This window comes from Ammospiza caudacuta, chromosome 4 (genome assembly GCF_027887145.1).
Source record: "Ammospiza caudacuta isolate bAmmCau1 chromosome 4, bAmmCau1.pri, whole genome shotgun sequence".
Taxonomy (NCBI): Eukaryota; Metazoa; Chordata; class Aves; order Passeriformes; family Passerellidae; genus Ammospiza; species Ammospiza caudacuta.
The window spans coordinates 45,843,267-45,862,440 of NC_080596.1; the positions used below are offsets into that span (position 1 = coordinate 45,843,267).

The following is a 19,174-nucleotide window of genomic DNA, read 5'->3' on the forward strand; positions in this document are numbered from 1 at the left end:
AGTCAAAGAGATCGCTTCTACAAAGATAAAGTGAAAGATACGGTCACAAACAGTTCAGAAATTTATTTAAATAGCGCCAAAAAAAAGTAGGCTTTAGCTTGAAAATATAAAATTCCATCTCTGGCAATTAAAGTGTTAAGAGGAGATTTAGCAATACGTCACGTCCCGTCAGTCGGAGGGCCTCTGTATCCACTGGCAGTGGTGACACCCACATACACCCCTTTGGCTTTAGCCAGGCAAACTAAAACAGTGAAACACACACTTTAGGCTTAAGAGGCGGTAAGCTCCCTGTAGACTTCTATTTTACTGGCTATAGCACCTAGCCCCATAAGCCACAAATAATACAGTACAAATTTGTTTCTGTAGTGATGCCTTTCCAGAAAGGTTTCTTCAATAGAACGTTGTTAAGAACATAAACCTTGGATCCAATTCTCAACCATTGCTCAGCTATCTCCAGTAGGTGACGTGTGGTGACACTTCCCTGCCTTTCCAAGCAGCATACACACAGATTTGAGTATGTTATTCAGTAAGTGACAAATCTAGTTTAGGTTTCCTTCAGTATGGAAGAAATGTATAGAAGAAAATAGAAAATTACTTGAGAGGAGAAACTCTACAGTGAGTAGGAGCAGAAATTTGCTTAGCATCTTGCACTGACATCTATATTCTCATGGAGCTTTAAATAATGTATGGGTGGTGGTGCTTCCTCTACCCTGCTCTGGTAACTCCAGCCCTGAAATCTCTCAAACCATACCCCCCTGGATTTAAGCCAAATGCAGTGTGAGGGCAGGATTAAGGAAACCCACTACCACCCAGGCAGCGCTCCAGAAAACTCCACCTTTCACTTAAGTCATCTGAGGTGATGGTAAGAACACAACTGCCAGGAAAAAAGACAAAAATAAAAGATTTGCTTGTTTCATAAAGTACTGAAAGAGCAAGTTACATACAAGAGCATTCTTTTCCTACAAACATTGCCCAACACCTTAAACATAAAAAGTTACTTTCCAAAAGCAAAAGTGTAAACAACCAGCCTTTATAATGTATTCAGTTTGACTGTAGCAGTGGAGTTTCACACCTTGTCAGTTAGAATATTACACCTGGGCTTGTTAGCAGCATTTTTCCTTGATAAATAAACGCATCACAGCATTGAAATGCAGAAATATTTATTTTGGTTTCCTTCATTGGTTTTGAAAATTGTTTTGGTTTTATAAAACATAGAAATAGCCAACACTAACCAAACATTTGAATTTCAATGTAAAACTACTGCTCTAACAGTTGACTTGGATTTGTATACCTGAATTGTATACACATACGAAATTATGCTACAGAGTAGTGCATTACAATCACACACAAATCTTAGTGCAAACCTTGTTGTGCTTGTATTTTACATATATCCATGTTTTCAAAAAACAGCAATGAATGTTAATGCAAAACCAACTCTGTTAAGGATAGCAAAAGACTTATGCTGAAATAAGGCTTATTTCTGCTGATTTTTCAAACAAAAGGTAATAACTAGTTTTTATTTTGCAATTTATCTGGGAATTAGGTTTTTATCCTTGAACAAATACCTATCCTGGGCCAACACACAGTTCTGCTGGCATGTATAAATCATTCCAATTGCTGCAAAGCATCAGGCAAAAACATTCTACCTGACCTATATTTTGCTATTCAGTGAAGGGTACTCAGTGGCTCATACATAAAGCACAGGAAACAGGTTATGTTAGAAGTCTTCCACTTAGAGAGGGCCAGGCACATTTTTATAAAAACACATTTTAAATACAAGTTCATTACAGGGCAACAAGTGCCTGGTACAGGTGCAATGTTTACCCTGACTGTTAGCATAGCCCAGCCTTGTGATTTGGTTTTTAGGTCTCTAGTGTTCTTGCCAGAGTTGGGATCTGCTCATTTGCAGGGCTGGCACCACTCCAGAACCATGCTAATGTAGCAGAGGCTACACTTGCTGAAAGAACTGCATCCACACAGTGCAGAACTACCATATGCAGACTCTGAGGAACTTCTATTCATCAATCTTCTTTGTGTGGAGTGCTGATTTCTACCTTATAGAAGTACATCCCATAACTGGCTGCAGATGTAGAAGGGAGATACAGCTCAGATGCCTTGCCCCAGTTAACATTGGGACTAACAAAAGATGTGATACCAGCCATGCAAACTCTAAGGGTTTGGGTTTTTTGGTGGTTGGGTGGGTGGGGTGGTTTTGAACAGCTTAAGTAATTTTTCTGAGAATGCAGGATACTTAGAGGCATTTTCAAAGCTGCCAAATCCTTTGTGGAATTGACAACTGCAAAACACACTGCAGACAGCAAACATGCTGGCAATAAAACCTTAGCTCCTTGGTGAAGGTGAGTCCCATTTTTGACCAAGGAAATATTAAATAACTTACATATAGTTACCATTTACAGTTAAGGCTCTTTTTGGAAATTGTAGGTCACCATAAAAACAGTATGCAACACGACTTGACAGTAAGGCAGTGTTCCATTTCTTCAATGTTCCTATGGCAAGTACCCATTTTTGTACAAGTTAATGATTGCACAGTTTCCTTCCCTATTTTTGCTGTAGTCAAAATACAGATGCAAAGGCCAACAGTAGACAGACATGTGCCATTTTTCTCATTCCATTTGCAGTTACATTTTGGCATTAGCATAGAGTTCATCTATCTGTGACTGGAAGTATTTTCGCAGTTCTGGTCTCTTCGCCTTCAGTGTTGGTGTCAACAGGCCATTTTCAATAGAAAACATTTCAGTGTGCAGGACAATGTCTTTCACCTGGAAAATAAAAAGTTACTAGCCAAGCTGTATTCCTTGAAATAGACAAGACTATTACAAACTTGCCCAGACATCTCACCAAAGCTCACCACTTGAAAAGTTTTCCAGACACAAATTAAAAGCAGTGTTTGGAGAATCAGATCATATTGGTGTTGACAAGTTTAAAAAATTAGGTATTTGGGTTCTCATAAGCATCATACCTGTTCAAATGACTTCAAACCAGATTCTTTCCCAATTCTCAATATGTCCTCCAGAATATATTTTTTTACATCCTGTGGATACAGAAATGTGTTATATAGCTTCATGCTTCCATAAGCAGCAACTTGAAAAAGCTGATGCAGAACATTTAACAGTTCAGCTAGACATGCCCCTTACCTTGTTTCTGCATAGCTCTTGATAGGAGCCTTCACATCCCCTTTTCTTGGCCCAGCTGTTCAGAGTATCAGGATCAGGTACCACAACACCTACTAAGAAGGCCTAAAAAAAAAATGAGAAAAGCTTGACAAAAATTCCCAAGTCAACACTTCAGTTCCTACACATTTCACTGGGGAGCATTTCTGATCCTGCTGTAAAGTCAACAGCTTTCTCTGATACCTACCTGAACACAGCAAGTGCAGTTCAGTTCAGCTGAACTGAAAGAATTAAGATCCACATTTTTCTTCACATTTGAAAACCCCCAAGATATCCAGGTTCTTTCTTGGTATGCAAGGGTTTTTCTGTTTTGTTTTTTGGGTTTTTCCCACTGCACACTGTTAGCAATTTATATACAGTCATTAATATGCAAATGAGTTTAGTTCCACTACCTGGTGTGAAACTAAATCCAGAAACATGCTATGTAACTGCTGGAATCCAATCAGAACCAAAATGCATAATGATAATAGTTTACAATAAAAATTTAAATTTCAGTCCCAAAATTTGGGGTGAGGAGAAGGAAGAAAGGAGAACTTTGCTGCAGTCTTCCTTTGCAATAATTTTTAAAATTACCTGAAAAATGCTTACCTGCAAGCTCTCTCCATGGACAAACACCTGTGCAACAGCTTCACATCTCAGATAGACATTCTCTATTTTCTCTGGTGCTATGTACTCTCCCTGGGCTAGTTTAAATATATGTTTTTTCCGGTCAATGATCTTCAATGTACCATTCTGTTGGCAGAAATAACTTTTACTCAGAGGAGGCACTTCAAGTGAAAAACCAATCTACACACCATAGGCATGCCACACTGGCACAATGAAACTGTTAAAATCAGAGAATAGTCAAACTAGTGTTAGAAGAAAATATGTTATGTATCCATCTAATCTAAACTGGGGAAAGCCTCTTTTCAGAGGAAAAGGAAATTTCCTCAGAACTGGCACTGTCAATACTTTTTTAGGCCCAGGCATACAGATTCAGCTACAACAGTGATTATCCACAAATTCTTGTCTTTCACCTAACTAATTCTGTTCAATAACAAATGTTTTCTAATATATTTATTAAATTTCTGCCAGTTACTATGAAAGTATTATTGCAGCTATGTAAGTTAACTTACTGGTAGCCACTTGCCAATATCTCCTGTGTGAAGCCAGCCATCTTTGTCCAGAGCTTCTGCTGTTTTTTCCGGATCTTTTAAATAGCCACGAAACACATTTACCCCTTTAATACACACCTGAAAAGAGCCATTTGTTAATATGTGCCACAATGAAGGAAAGTTAGCAATCACTACTATAAAAAAATTCATCCTCCAATGATTCTTAATGACCATTAAAAAGGCAAGAGGAAATTTGTGTTTGTACAGGAATTTCTACTCATGGTTTTTGGAGACCTAATGTTTTCCATTGGTATGAAATTGAGTAAGAAGCAATTGGAAGGATCTGATCTCTTCCAGTCTAGCAGTAGTCTTCCTACCCACTATTTGAATAATTGGAACCTATCACAAGAGATTTGGTTTTATTTATGTGAAAAAATTCTGCTGCATCCAGAAATACGATCTCTCAGCCTGGCAACATTTTCATTTCAGCTTTGGTAAACAGCAGGGGCATTGTGTTAAAACTAATGGAGAACAAACCAGTTGGGTATCAAGCAAATAGCATTTGTTGCCCAAAAATTAGGCTAGAAGGAATTACTAATGTGGCACAGCAATCAATTTTTGAAAAACATTCAGTGCCTACCCAGTATGCTGGTGAGCTACAATATAATGAACATGAGATGTTGTCAATAGGAGGGAGATCAGAGTATTAGTGAGGGTTCTCATGACCTTATGGAGACAGTAACAAACTTGGGACCAAACTAAAGTAATATTTGCAAAGCAACTAACTTCTGTTCTAAAATAGACCTTATCTGGAAGGATACAAATAAAAGAGGACTCCACATGTTCCAGTCAAGTCAAAGACTGAATAATCAAATGTTAATTTTTCACAGCCCCTGAGATCACAGTAGGTCACAGCTTTTCCCAGTAGAGACAGCCAACCATTTATCTGTATCCTGCTAGCTGGCACTGAGACCTCTTCTGCATATGCTCATATATAATTCTATTCACATATTTATTCTTCTTGACTGGCAAAAGTGAAAATCAAGGCTGACAGAGCAGAGAATATTGCAAGCTTACTCTCAGAGAAGGGGACTAGAAATATTTAACCCAGATAAAAAACAGAAAATAAGGAAGAATATTTCTTTTAGGCAAATGCATAAGGAGTGCCAATTCAAAAGCAATGGGCTTTGAGTTCTGTGAAGCAAGTTACAATACTTTTTTGTTATATTCAGAATAGGTTATACTGAGGAAATTAGGCCTGAAAGACTAAGAGGGCAGCTGATACATTAAGGAGCTACCATTTTTATTCAAGTCCAAGTAATTCCTAATGCAGTATATTTTCACATTAGGTGAAAGCAAAACACTTTTAGGAGATTTTTAAAAACTATTTAACTATTTATCCTTATAAGAATTTATACTCAGTTCCTCTAGCAAACCAATCTCTAAGAACATACTGAAAGTGAAGCAAAACTTGCTGTTGAAGACTACATATGGAGTCATATGCAAGACAGAAGACTTTTGACATTGTTCTTCACTTGCAAGCAGTTTCCCACCACGAAGACCAACAAAATCCTTGAGTATTTCTGGGAGTTAAAGCTCAATGATTTGTTTCTAGTCTCATATGAATCACAACCAAGACAAATATTATAAATCCTTATAAATATTATAAATCCTAGCCACAGATCAGTTACTTGCTTAAGCTACTTTTAATTTCTCACTCCCCTAGTTGCCCCCACAGCCTCTTGAAAGCATATGAAAGACACCACAGTTAATCTGCTTTTGAAGCTTGGGAAAAATAAATTACTACATGAACATCTCTTCAAAGTAGATACAAAGTTAAATCTGTATACACTTAATTTTGAAAAAATATTTTAGAAGACAGCATATAGCATCACATGTAAAGCTGAGTCCTCAAAATGCAATTTGTAAAACATACGTGTTCAATTTGTGCAGATTGCATAAAAAAGTTCAGAAAAATGTGCAGGCAGGCATCACAAATCACCAGCAACCTTCATGGCACTTGATGTCCATTTCTCAGAAGTTCCCAGCTGCTTTAAGTGACCTCATCTCATCTCTTAACTTTGTATCTACTTTGAAGAAATGTTCATGTAGTAATTTATTTTTACCCAAGCTGGGTAACTGGCTGTATGCATCAGCTGCTCTCTGGCCCTTGGCAGCAGGGTGGGAGGGAAGCCCTCTGCCAGCATTCTGCTGAAGCATAGCTGCACCATGAGGTGGCCACACTTCCCAGATATTCCACAGCTGGAAGATGCTGCCTTGTCAAACAGCCTTATGTATGGTCATAAAACCATCTGTTAACCTGTGGGATAACATTGCTATGTAAGTTCTTTTCCCTCCCCCCATTTATATTTCCTGATTTGTTTCTGTGAATCATTAACAAATATGGCATGCAGGCATCTTAGATTTCATGTAGCAGGCCATGTTTAGCACTTTTACTAAACTCAGTTATTTCAGGAACAAAAAAAAAAAAAATTCCAAAAATTCCCAAGAGGGTCATATTGCCTTTCTTACTTACCTCACCCTCTCCTTTGGCAGCCAAGTAATTCATTTCTTGTACATCAACAAGCTTGATGATATTGCATGCCATTGGTGCTCCAACATGACCTATTAAATACAGTAACACTTCAATAGCCTGATGCTTTTTAGTCAGATTCTGAAAAAAATAAGCTGCTTACACACTGAAGAAAGATGGAAAACTGATTTCTGGTAGCTTAAATTTGCCAGGACTGCAACATTAAATTCTCAGATATCCCTAATAATGTTACAAGCTGAACCATGTATTAAAGCTTGCTTTTTCTTATTATCAGGATCCTCACTCTACAGACATATTTAAGTAGCAGAAGTCCCATACAGTTTCCATTAGCAATATGTATCAGTTAGGGAGCTAGAAATGTAACAGCTCAGGGAAGTGCACACGCTTGATTCCAAACACCAAAAAATGCCATTTGTATTTCCACAAGTGCCTTATACACAGAAGATTTTTGCTTGATATAAACTACAAGGGTTAATACTGTGACCTCCCCTCTCCTAAAGCTACTTCAGCTTACAAGAACAAATCCTAGAAGTTTGAATTACTGAACATTCATAGCTATTTAGAGTAGAAATGTCAAGCGATCTCTTCAATTATTTTTATTTCACTTGAAGAAAACCAATCTTATCACTCATGATAGGTGAAGAATAAATAAAGTGATCAGGGAAAAAGTTAGTGAAGATTAAACAAAGTGATCAGGGACCTCTAAAAATTTCACTAATCCTAAAATTTAACAGACAGGTACACAGCTGAACATCATACCTGCAGTCCAGTCACCAGGCAATGACAGGGAGCATCCAGCTGTGCATTCAGTCTGTCCATAACCTTCATAGAACTAGAAGGTGAAATCAAAATATAATCTAAAGACCATTACTTTTCAACACAGTTTCTTCATTAAAATGCAATTAATATTATGTTTATTTTCTTCTAATTGTTTAAATTTGAGTGTACCAAAACCCTCAGCACCTTCTAAAAAACCCCCTGAAATATTAGTTTTATCACAATACAGTTTTAAATGCTAATATTCCACCTTCAGTTCCAATATAGACTCCAAAGTTTCACACAGCATGTGACACCTGTGCAGACTAAAACAGAAAATAGCAGAAGAAGCAAGAAAGAAGTGAAGAACCATAGCACTAGTAGTGACTTCATTCACATAATTTAAAAATAGGCTTGTCTGAGACAGCCAGAAATGGAATCCCTATGCCCCATGACAGTTCTGTGATTGCTATACATATGACAGGCTTCCCTTTTCTATGTAAAACGCATTGTTACACCAGCACACTACTAAAAAACTTCAGGAAATTATGGAAGCCTGACATTTTAGATGATTTTGCTTTCTATCCTTGAAATTTAATTTTAATTGAATTTATTTAATTTCAACACATTTGTTCTATTTTATGCCATTGCTGTTAAATTTTACCTCCAGAAGCTTATACTTTGAAGAGGCTCTGAAGATAAATGCAACATGTGCAATTTGATTCACCTCATGTTCAAAACAGCAACACTACAATATTACCACACTGATTATTAGATTTTCTACAGTAGTTAAAAATATTTCTGTAAACAAGGCAAACTCCAGAAAATTAAATAAAGTAGGTAATTTATTACTTACTGCAGTCCACAAAAAAAGTCTTTCCTAAGACAGGTCAGCTAGTTACTTCAGTTAAAAGACTTTGGGATGAATACAGAAATTTCAGGGGACTGAGAGAAACTCAGGAAAAGAGCATGCACTTGTATCATCTCCAAGAATACTAGAAAGAGTTATCCATATAATCAGACTGCTAGAAAAGCTCTAACAAGGGAGCTCTCTAAGGGAGAGTAGAGATGTTAAACACTCCAGGAGCCAGGTGTTAAAATATTTAGGGTTTGGGACTTAAGGCCAGGCAACTCACCTGACAACCAAGAGCTGCTCTCAAGAAGGTCAGTACACTTGCAGACACAGGTGCTGCTCCTGTGATCATCAGCTTTACTCTTCCTCCCAAACTTGCCTACAACAGACACAAGATACTGTGGACACCAAAAGCATTTCAGAAATATTTCCAGAGTCGTCTTCTATGACACCCTTAGCCACTGTTGGCATACAGTGCCACCCACAAATGGTAGAGAGTAAAAGTGTAGTCCTGCTATTGCAAGCTGTTTTTCTTGCAGTGTTTCTAGTCTCATTATTGGCTGGAAGATACAGAATCTCAAAGTATCTGTACATGGTGTCACTGCAATGCAGACCCTGCAAAAAGGAGCTTAAGCCATGGTCTTACAGTGATGGCTTTATATTTAACTGCCTTGTGTCAGTTTCTCATACACCCTGAATGCTACAAAAAGCAGCAACATAGGCACGTTGTACTGCCAAGGTTAAGGCCATATCAAGTGAGTGTCAGATATAACAGCAGGCATGACAAACAGGGAGAAGACAGTGGGAGTTCCAGGTGGCACTGTATCATACTTAGCATTCTTCCTTCAGAAGGACAATGTTTGCTTTCAAAGCAGTAAGAGAGAAGCACCAGACTGCTTCAGAGTGACTTCCTTAATACAGGTAGGTGATACTACAACAACTAAGGGAATTGAAAAAATGAGGTTGAAAATAAAAAAACAGCTCTGATTTTTACTCTGAGTAGTCAGGTAGTCTTAACTTAGTCAAAAAGCCATACCAAATTATAAGTATGAAATCCAACAATTGCAAAGTTTAACTCAGAGGCTTTCAAGCATACCTGTATTTTACGGAAGATGACTTTATCCCAGAAACTGTTATTTCTAACTATGCCACTTCGGAGTTCTGCTTCTTTCCTCTTGGAAGCAAAGTCCAACAGCCACCTCTTTATTGAAGAATCTGCCTGCCCAAAAATCTATTAAGAAAGATGAACTATGGTTAGAATTCTCATAGATTACCATTCCCTTTTTCTTACATATGCATGCATAGAGACTCTTAACAGTGAAAACCAAATAAATGAAAACAACCTTTATTGATAGGCATCTTAATTGTAGTAAGAAATATTTGTGAATTTTTATTTTGACCTCAGTTCAAGAGTTGAAATCAGCAGTTAATTCTTGATATCCGTCAAACTGTGTGATGTTGTTTCAATGCATAATTTCTTCATTAACATGTATGAATGAAAAGGGATGGTTTACTTCTCTTTTCTAGTATCATCAAAATCCAAATTAAGCATAATCCTCAGCTTTTTCTGAAAAGAATCCTACCATAATACATAATGCAAAACATGGTGTTGTGAGGAGATGCAGGTCACTTCAGAAATACCAAATGGAGATCTGTCTTGCATATACAAATTTGCCCTTTAGATCACTTTGAAAAGTCTCCTTCTAGTTGTTCTCAGGAAGGCAGAGAGCAGGCTCAACAGCAAGCCAAACATTAGTACATTCATTTGGAAAGAGGAAGACTCAGCATTATGACTGAAAGCATGCAGAATGCAGCATTATGCCCCCCTGCTATGGCAAGTCCCCAACCTGCTGGGTTCACATGCTAGGTCACTGCAAGGGTGGGTGAGGTGGAAGCCTCAGACTAAAGAAGCAAGAGGAAATCATGAGAACAAAGTCCCAAGCTTTGACTGTGCTTCTCAAATTCCAGTACAGAATGTGTGAGCAGAATAAGGAGTTACATTTTAAGTACTAAAAGCTAGTCTCAGGTTTTCTTCCCCTCCAAATGGATTCCAAAGCCAAACAGCACCTTGTGTTACTTGGTGTTTCTCTAGCCTCATGATCAGAGAAATTTCCTGGCTAAGACAGCATAGACAGCTCTGCCATTTCTTTAGCAGTCATAGGATTTATTATATCCTTTAGCTCCCCTGGCTGTACCCTAAAAGGAGTCAGTCACTCATGCAAAAGGCCAGTTAAAATCTGAAGCTCAGGAAAGAATCTACTTTCAAATTCCCATCTCAGTTAACTGTGAGCAGGCACACAGCACACAGAGGAGAGTGAGGCTACAGACACCTCCCCAGCACTCCCAACTGGCTGGTCTACAGTTCTCCCAGCTAGAACACACTCTGGCTGCCATGTAGGAAATTTGTCTGTGTCCAGCAAACACAGGCAAACACCTGACCTTGCTTTGCAAATTCCACTCCATGAGTCAGATGCTAAAAGTGTGGCATGCAGATGCCAAGCCTCATTTTCGTGTTGTAGACTAGACTTGAATAACTTGCTCAGAGCAAACATTAAGTCATGAATCAACACAGAGAGAATCAAGTCCCCTAGTCAGACTTTTCAACACTAGTATTTGCTGCCTGGAAGTGTTTTAATGCAACGAGGACTATTCCCTGCATTTTCAGCTCTCTTTTAGAAAGAGATGCACACATTTGTTAGCACACCAATTTAATATCCCAGACACAGCAGTTACTCTTACTCTGGCAGCAGAAACTTTAAGGAGTCTTTTAAAAGCCTGCACTCATGCCTGTAGACTTACCTTGTCAAACATTCTGTTCAACAATCTTGGTACTACAGGAAATACAGTTGGCTGCAGTGTTTTTAGGTCATCCATGAGTAGTCTGATATCCCCTTGAAAGAATCCTATCCGGGCTCCATGGCACAGAACCACACACTGTTAGAAAAAAGTAAACACTCTGAAAACACAGGAGGTACAATGTGTTCCAGCTCTGTATGTAGGACAGTCCTATGCAGTGTGGATTGACCTTAAACCCTCTCAACTTCTGGACTAGTTTTGTAGCATTCTCACACTAAGACAGCACTAGAAAGATCAAGTAGCAAGACACATCTGGTGTACACAAACCACACTTTCGAGCTTAGCACAAAAGTCTCAATCCAAAAAGGGCAGTTGGTCAAGTGACTCAAGAGCTAGCAAAAGACTGAAAAGGAGAACTTCTCCATTTGAAATAATTAGCAAGCTTATTTAAAAATATTAGACTTGTTTGTCCCCTGCTTTATACCTAGAAATTCTGCATTTTATAGTCCACACATGCTATTTTACTTGGCCAGTGAGGATTTCTGCTTACTTGCTACTTCATTTCCAATCCTTGCACTCTGGTTTTCCTTCTCATTTCACAGGACTGATGTGAGCAGAGGACTTATTCTTGATCAAGATGCTCTTCAGAAGACTCTAGCAGAGCCAGAGCTTATTTCTGTATCACTTCAGACCCACATAAAGGTAGGCAGACTAAATCCTGTTGTGTTTGACATTTTCTGTCTAGAAACCAGAAGACTATGAGTTTCACCACCTACTTTACACACCTCACTTTATTTTCCTACTTTTTCAGTGTTTAACATCTCTCCTCTCCCTTGTGTTTATACCTATCTGCTTTTCCTTCATTCCCTACTATCCATCCTCTTATCTATTGCATGAGACATGCTAAAGTGTCACTTTCCCCCTCCACCTATATTTTACCACCATCTGCTAAAAGCAGCAAATACCAGTCCTTATGGACTGAGCAGCAACTGCCTTTACTAAGCAGGAACAGTATAATTGTCAAGCCAAGCTCACTGACCCTCTAACTTCCACATAATGCCAAAAGCAAGGAAAAATCAACTTTAAAACAGGACTGTAAAGACTGGTTCTCACAGAGCCTGTGTTCATATCTACCCCAAAGAGCAAGAATTCTTTTCTACATTCTACCAATAATGTATTGGTTAACTTCCTTATGTAATTATGCCACCTATTTTGTACAGGCAGAGGAATACTGCAATCCAAACACTCTCTTAATTTTTTCTTTTAAAATGAAAGTTCCCATCCTGTTTCTACTGCCTAATCAAGAGCAGAGCTGTTTGTATGTTCTGGTGCAAGACAGGGGAGTAGAACAGACATGGAGGTGTAACTGATATCAAGGTGACCAGGAAGAAAAAGTGCTGAATGCCTGAAGGTACCTGTAGACCTCAGTTGTGTACTATCCCAAATCTTTGTGGCATACATACACACACAGACACATATATATGCACACATATGAATATAGACATTTTTGCTTATATATGTATACACAGAGACCTTCTACAGAAAACTTAGGATTCCTAATGGAAGTCATACAACAATTTCTAGCTTCATATGCATTTTTCATGCTTGCATGGATGCTCCTTCTATAAAACTTCAACATATGTATTTGCAATCTCACCTGAGGAAGAGGTGTTAATTCAACTTCAGTAAGCACAGTAATTAATACATCAACTTCTTATATCCTGTAGAGGCACAACTGCAGGAATTACATCCATTCAATAATGAATAGCACCCAAAATGGGCCCAGAGGTCTTCAAGACTGCCAGCATTAAGACAACTGCAGCCATTTCATTCTCAAAAATTAGGCCTCAGATTTTGCTACATGGTAAAACAAGTGATCCAAGAGAACTTCAAAGTTTGTCATTGACATGGCCTTAAAAGCCACTTCCATTTCCCAGAAGAAAATTACCCTGAAACAAAATCTCTTCCTCTTTACTGAAATTTCTTGGAAGCAATGGTGAATTAAAATTAGTTTTGTGTAAGCAAACAGAATGCCTCCTTATAATATACATTTTTGAAGTTTGCAGACTAAAGAATGGCATGGATTTTTAATAATGCATTAATTACACTGGAGGGAATTTCTAGGCAGTGTACATGTGCTAAGGGATTGCCTCATGTTCTAGTAAACCAGTTTCTAATTAACCCTAGCTCTAAGGTTAATGTTTATATTCTGGCATGAAAACCAATTGCCTAGAGCTCATCATGTACTGTTTATGGGACACTGCTTTCCTGAACCTTATTTCAAGCTTTCACACACATTTACAAGAGTCAAGAAGGAAGAGCATATTTCACCTGGATGCACTCTGTAGGAGAAGTAAGCTTCTCAGTAATTTAGTACAACAAACAGATGCTTACCTCAACAACTCTCTCAAACATATGAGCCAGGGGCAGGAATGATATCAGCACATCATCAGAAGAAGGTATAAATGATTTCTGGAAGTGTTAGCAAAAGTTTAATTCTCATTGAGTCTATTTTGCCTAAGTTAAATACAACAGTAAAATCTAGCATCTAAACTCTAGAACACAGCCCCTGCTTTAGTTTTGCTTGTAATGAAGCTGCATTGTTTTTTTATTAAGGACTACAGCAATGACTTTCTAGCATGAGTAAAGACACACAGCAGAAAAAATAATCTTTTAGAGTTGAGTATAGTGACCAGATTATTACAATTTATCATTTATAGAATTCTGAGAAGAAATAAATTCTGATATAAACCACAGAGTTCCACTACATATATTGAGAGTAGGGGAACAATAGAGATTAAAATAGCATTGGTTTGAAAAAAATATACTTTCATCTAAGATTAGGAAGTTTATTTACCTTATTTACCCCAAGGTCAATATCAAAAGTACCTTACATGAGGTAACTGTGAGACCAGTTGCTTAATTTAGAAACAGTACTCCTTGCACTAATGAGAAACATTGTAAGCCCATGGCAGAACATAATCTACATTCACATCAGGATCATTGTATCACTTTGGTTACAGCAGAACAGATTGGAAATCTGTTGGGTTCTTGACCCTGGCAGAATAGCCAATACACACTGACTTCTGACTAGTGGACACAGAGTGCTGTCAAGTAACATTTTCACTTGGATCTTACTACAGCTTAAGACCAAAGTTAGCGATTTCAATGTTTGTTTTACTCATGAGATTACTTCCCTTCAAGCAAGTCCACAATGTTTATATTTTCAGTTTACCTCTGTAGATTTCATAAAAGCTGAAGCATTGCTGACAATGTTTTGATGAGTGAGCATAGCTCCTTTAGGGTTTCCTAAGGAAGAAGGACATCAGGATTCAACAGTGAAATTCAGATCCTTGAAGTTAAGGTAGCAGTGGCAAAACTAATGTGATAGCATTCTTTGATACTAATACACTTCTTTGTGTATCAAATAAATAAAACACTGTCAAGAACAGCTGGCAGCAGTTAAGTAATCAGTTTATGATTAAGTCTTATAACTTTTTAAGGAGCCCAAAACTTTAAGAAATCATCATATTTTTTGATATGTCTCTCACTCAAAATTCAACTCTTCTGTGAAGATGCAGCTATCAAATCCAGATTAATTTCTGTTCTCACATCTGTTTTAAAAATATAGCTTGCTGCTGTATTCTTTCCTTATGCTCCATGCCAGTGGGTATGAACTTCACAAATGTCAAGTGAGTGACATCTAGACAGTCTGTTTTGGTCTTACAGCAAGGTTCTTATGGAACAATGGAACTATGGAACAGTGTTGCTGATAAAGTACAAAAAAAACACTAGGGAATAATTGATAGTCTGAAGTCTGATGCAGAGCCCTTATTGTTATGTAAATATAAATTCATTATTTGTTTCTAAACCCAAAAACATTACACCTCCACACCCTAATACTGCAACTCTGTATTAATAAAAAGGAAAAAAAAATTAAAAATCCAAGGGAACTTTACTGTAACACTACCCAAGCTACTACTTGCCAAAAAGGTGCAGCAGCAGGGGAAATCTTGGAGGGGAAGTAGGAGGGCTTCTGAATTAATTTTGCACATGCAGAATAATAAATTCCATGTAATGTAATGAGGTGTACCTGTTGTTCCACTGGTGAAACAGATGACTGCTAGATCTTCTGGCTTTGGAGGCTACAAGAGTTAAGAAAGTATTAGTACGGTTAAGACAGCAAGGGAAAATATTTTCCTGGACAAAACATCAGGGTACTAGTGTTATTTCTGAGCTATGGGAGATTTGCTAGCTTGATCTAAAGAATGCTAACCAGCTTCACATTGTCACTTGAACCAAGTTCACACTTACCATAGGTTTTTGCCTGTGTGCTCTTCCTAGCTCCTGCAGAAAGGAGAAGAGAGAAAGTGTAGACATAAATATGTAGCTTTCTTGTTTTAAATTTACCAAACATTATTAAATACCGTAATACTTCATTATTTAGACTCTCTGCTAAGGCATTTTAACTTGTATAGCAACCCAGTGCAGCAATTCCTACCCATGGCTGGAGGGTGGATGGGAACCAGATCTTTAAGGTTCCTTCCAACCAAAGCATTCAGTGATTCTCTGGTTAATGTAAGAGTAACAAAAGCTTTAAAGCACATTTCAAAAATACATAGAATAACTACCATGTTCTACAAATGAAAAAGTGGTAAGTTATCTAAAACTGACAAGGCTTTTCTGGCTAATAAACTAGTAGTCACTAGGGAAGCCCAAGGTTATGATAAGACAATCAATCCTATACCTCATGGAGAAGATGTGCCACCAACAATTATTGGTTAAATGAAGGAAGATCCTTTCATTGGTGGTTTGAACTCCTATACAGGAAAAACTCATCCAGAACCATTCTTCCTCCTTAGTTATTCAGGCCTGACCACTGATGTTAGGGCTCTTTAGGCAGAAGGGAAGGAATACCAAAACAATCCTTTTACCACCAAGGGTATAGCAAAAAAGAGGAGACATTCGCAAGTCAATGTTTAGTATCTATGAGCTTTAAAGTTTCAAACCAAGACTTACTACTGTCATGCCTATTTAAAAATAGAAACAAAACTACCTTAAGGGCTTATGCAAGTTAAAGAGGTCCTTCTGTTAAGTGTATCCTTGGAAGAAGGGTAGCTTTGAGGACAGATGAACTTCACCACTGCCTTTACATTCCAATTGCACAATAACAGCACATTCATTCCTTCGAACCCTAGAGTTCTTTAGTATCATGTACCTCTAAGATTTACCCAATGAGGGTTAAGACAAAGGGAATGTCTGGAAAGACAGTGAACATTCCCATACCTGTAGGCTTGCCTTTTTGAAAGAGTTCATTATGCAAAGATTTACCACTATGGCAACATAGCTGTCTGCTCAAAACAGCACCTCCACTTGATGTACCACTGACAAGCTCAGTACCTCCCTATAACCTGCTTTGAGTAAAATCTGGGATTTACTGAATATACAGCTGAAGTCTCCAGACACTTGTTATGATCTCTTACAACAAAACTCCACTATCTCTTCACATTAAAGAGCCATTTATTTACTCAGCTACAAGTAACCACATGATACACATTGGGCATCAGAAACTAAGCTGATGGCTTCTAGGGCATACACAGCAGAACAGTTCACATAACCCATGCACAGCTGAGCAAGAAACTCAAGCCAGAAATCCAGAAAACAACTACTCAAAGCTAGAAATAGTCATTCCAGTCTAAGCTCCTAAACAGCTCATAGTTACCTTTCAAGAGACACTCTAAGTCTCCAACCTCTTAAAAAAAAGTGAGAAAACTTTCCTGCTCACTGAAGGACTACAATTACTTAAGCTTGCCTCTAACTTCTTGCCAGAGATTTAAACAAAAGGCTCTTGGAACACCTATTTACTTAACACTTGATGTTTGCATTAATGAAATAAGAGTTATATACTACTACTGAACATCACTACTTACGCATACAAACATTTTCCGTAAAGGCAACATTTACCCTCAGTTTTGTTTTTCCATAGCTGGAAGATCCAGTGGAAAGCATCTTCCTCTGTCAAAAACTGCAGTTCAGCTCAAGGAAAGTATTTTATTATAACAACTTACAGTTGGACCACTCTTTTTCTAAGTTTAACCCAATCCTTTGGCCAGTGAACTGTAAGCCATTTAACTCTAGCCCTACTTCATGTTTTTAGACCTGTTTCAACCTGGCACTCTTAATGAGGCCAGTTTGCTAGTCAGTCTTTTGAAAGAAGGTGAGCTGACATTTTTGTATCTTTACCAGAAGGTGGCCCTATTAACATAGCTGTCTTAACTGCTATGAAAACAAGTTCAGTGAAATGAGGCATTTCACACTGGCTACTGACACCTGCACAAGACAAGTACATTTATCTGGAGATAGTCAAAGCCTAGTGAGCCAAGCCTTCATCAGAACTACACCTGAAACTAGGCTAAACCCAATTTCATAATCTCAGAGCAAACATATACCTCATGCAATTTGATCCTGGAAGAAGGTTCTCCAAATGAGTGAAGTTATGAAATAAACTTGCATAAGAGATCTACACACACAAAAACTACAGGCAAAACCAAGACTTGACATCAGGTGGTTAATTAAAATGATTGCTACTTTCAAAGTCTGAAAGTTCATTCCCCTATATCACCATAACCTTATCCTGTAAGAGGCTGACTGACATGTTCCTTCTCCCTCAGAAAACATCTTGTAGATTCAGTGTACAGGGAAAAGTGCCATTTTTCACAAGACCAAAACCCACACAGGCTCTCCTTGAAATAAGCATTTCTGAAATATTAGTCACAGTATATAATTATCACATTATGCTTCACATGGGCAAGCCTTAACACTGAGATCTAGTCATCAGTCTTGGACTATGTTAACAAGCTTTCACGCTGTCATCTTGGTATATCCACTTCTATACTTTGAGCGTTGTGAAACACTATTAGCAAGTTGTTCTCCTCCTATTATTTTTTATATTTTTGAGTAAACTTCAATCCAAGAGATAGTTAAGGATTTTGAAACTAATCCATGGCAAGCAAACAGGATTAAAACAGTTAAGCATTCTTACCTCTATTTGTCTCATGCTGAAGACTTCCACACCACACTTTTTACCACGTTCCACAAGATCCACTTCAAAAGAGTCCATGATAACAATGGTGTTGAGTATTGGAGTTTGTCCCTTTTCCACACTGGTTAGCAGAAGTCTGGCCTTGTCAGGTTTGTCACAGAAAACCAATGACAAGTCAGCTGATGAAAAAGAACTATATTATCAACATGACAAGTGCAGCTTAGACTAGATCCATATGTACTTCAGTATGTTGCAATGGAAGGCTTTTCTGAAGAAGGCTACAGTTCTGCCCTCACTCAGCTCTGCCATCCTATATTCAGTTGCTGAGCTACTGAAAGTGTCCTACCTTTGTTCACAATGTATGTAATAGCTTCAGCTCCCAGTGTATCATACAGGGGCACCACCACCATGGAGAATGCATAGCATGCCTGTTCAATGATGACCCACTGCACAAGGAGAAGAGATGAAAGTCACTACGTTTTGTTTATTGTAACAGACCTCCAAGAATGATTCATTTTAAAGAATCTAACAAGGAAGATATTAGGACACAGCTCACATGGACAAGTCCTTTTAGAAAGTGGCAGTTTTTATTGTTTTTTCACTTTGAATACCTACTCAGTTTTTATCTGTGGAAGGAAGAAAAAATCCCCAAGTAATAACGAGCTCTAGGAAAGAATCCAATAAAATTCAACCCTATCCCTAAAAGTGATATTAAGTACTTTTGAAAAAAGCAGTTAATATTAACTGTCTCCTTAATTTACCTACTAACAGAAAGACTTTGAGCAAGAGTACTGCACTTTTTATTGGGTTTATGTTATTGAGGTAGGCAAAGCTTTCAATTTCCCTTATTACTATGAATCAATGAAGGACTCACTTATGTCTTGACCC

At 37.9% G+C, this 19,174-nt stretch overlaps 1 protein-coding gene across 2 annotated transcripts in view; it reads right to left on the reverse strand.

Annotated features, from left to right (window-relative positions):
• Positions 1 to 1,143: 1,143 nt before the first annotated feature.
• Positions 1,144 to 19,174, reverse strand: part of ACSL1 (acyl-CoA synthetase long chain family member 1) — a 38,130-nt gene continuing 20,099 nt past the window's right edge. For both annotated transcript variants that reach the window (XM_058804241.1, XM_058804242.1), the window contains 16 exons: positions 18,633 to 18,732; positions 18,287 to 18,465; positions 15,559 to 15,591; positions 15,338 to 15,389; positions 14,480 to 14,553; positions 13,639 to 13,716; positions 11,248 to 11,382; positions 9,545 to 9,679; positions 8,732 to 8,827; positions 7,599 to 7,671; positions 6,822 to 6,910; positions 4,307 to 4,423; positions 3,780 to 3,923; positions 3,156 to 3,257; positions 2,981 to 3,052; positions 1,144 to 2,780 (listed from right to left, as the gene is read on the reverse strand). In XM_058804241.1, the coding sequence (XP_058660224.1) occupies positions 2,640 to 2,780; positions 2,981 to 3,052; positions 3,156 to 3,257; positions 3,780 to 3,923; positions 4,307 to 4,423; positions 6,822 to 6,910; positions 7,599 to 7,671; positions 8,732 to 8,827; positions 9,545 to 9,679; positions 11,248 to 11,382; positions 13,639 to 13,716; positions 14,480 to 14,553; positions 15,338 to 15,389; positions 15,559 to 15,591; positions 18,287 to 18,465; positions 18,633 to 18,732 (1,620 nt within the window). In that variant the 3' untranslated portion in view covers positions 1,144 to 2,639. The remainder of the gene's footprint in view (positions 2,781 to 2,980; positions 3,053 to 3,155; positions 3,258 to 3,779; positions 3,924 to 4,306; positions 4,424 to 6,821; positions 6,911 to 7,598; positions 7,672 to 8,731; positions 8,828 to 9,544; positions 9,680 to 11,247; positions 11,383 to 13,638; positions 13,717 to 14,479; positions 14,554 to 15,337; positions 15,390 to 15,558; positions 15,592 to 18,286; positions 18,466 to 18,632; positions 18,733 to 19,174) is intronic.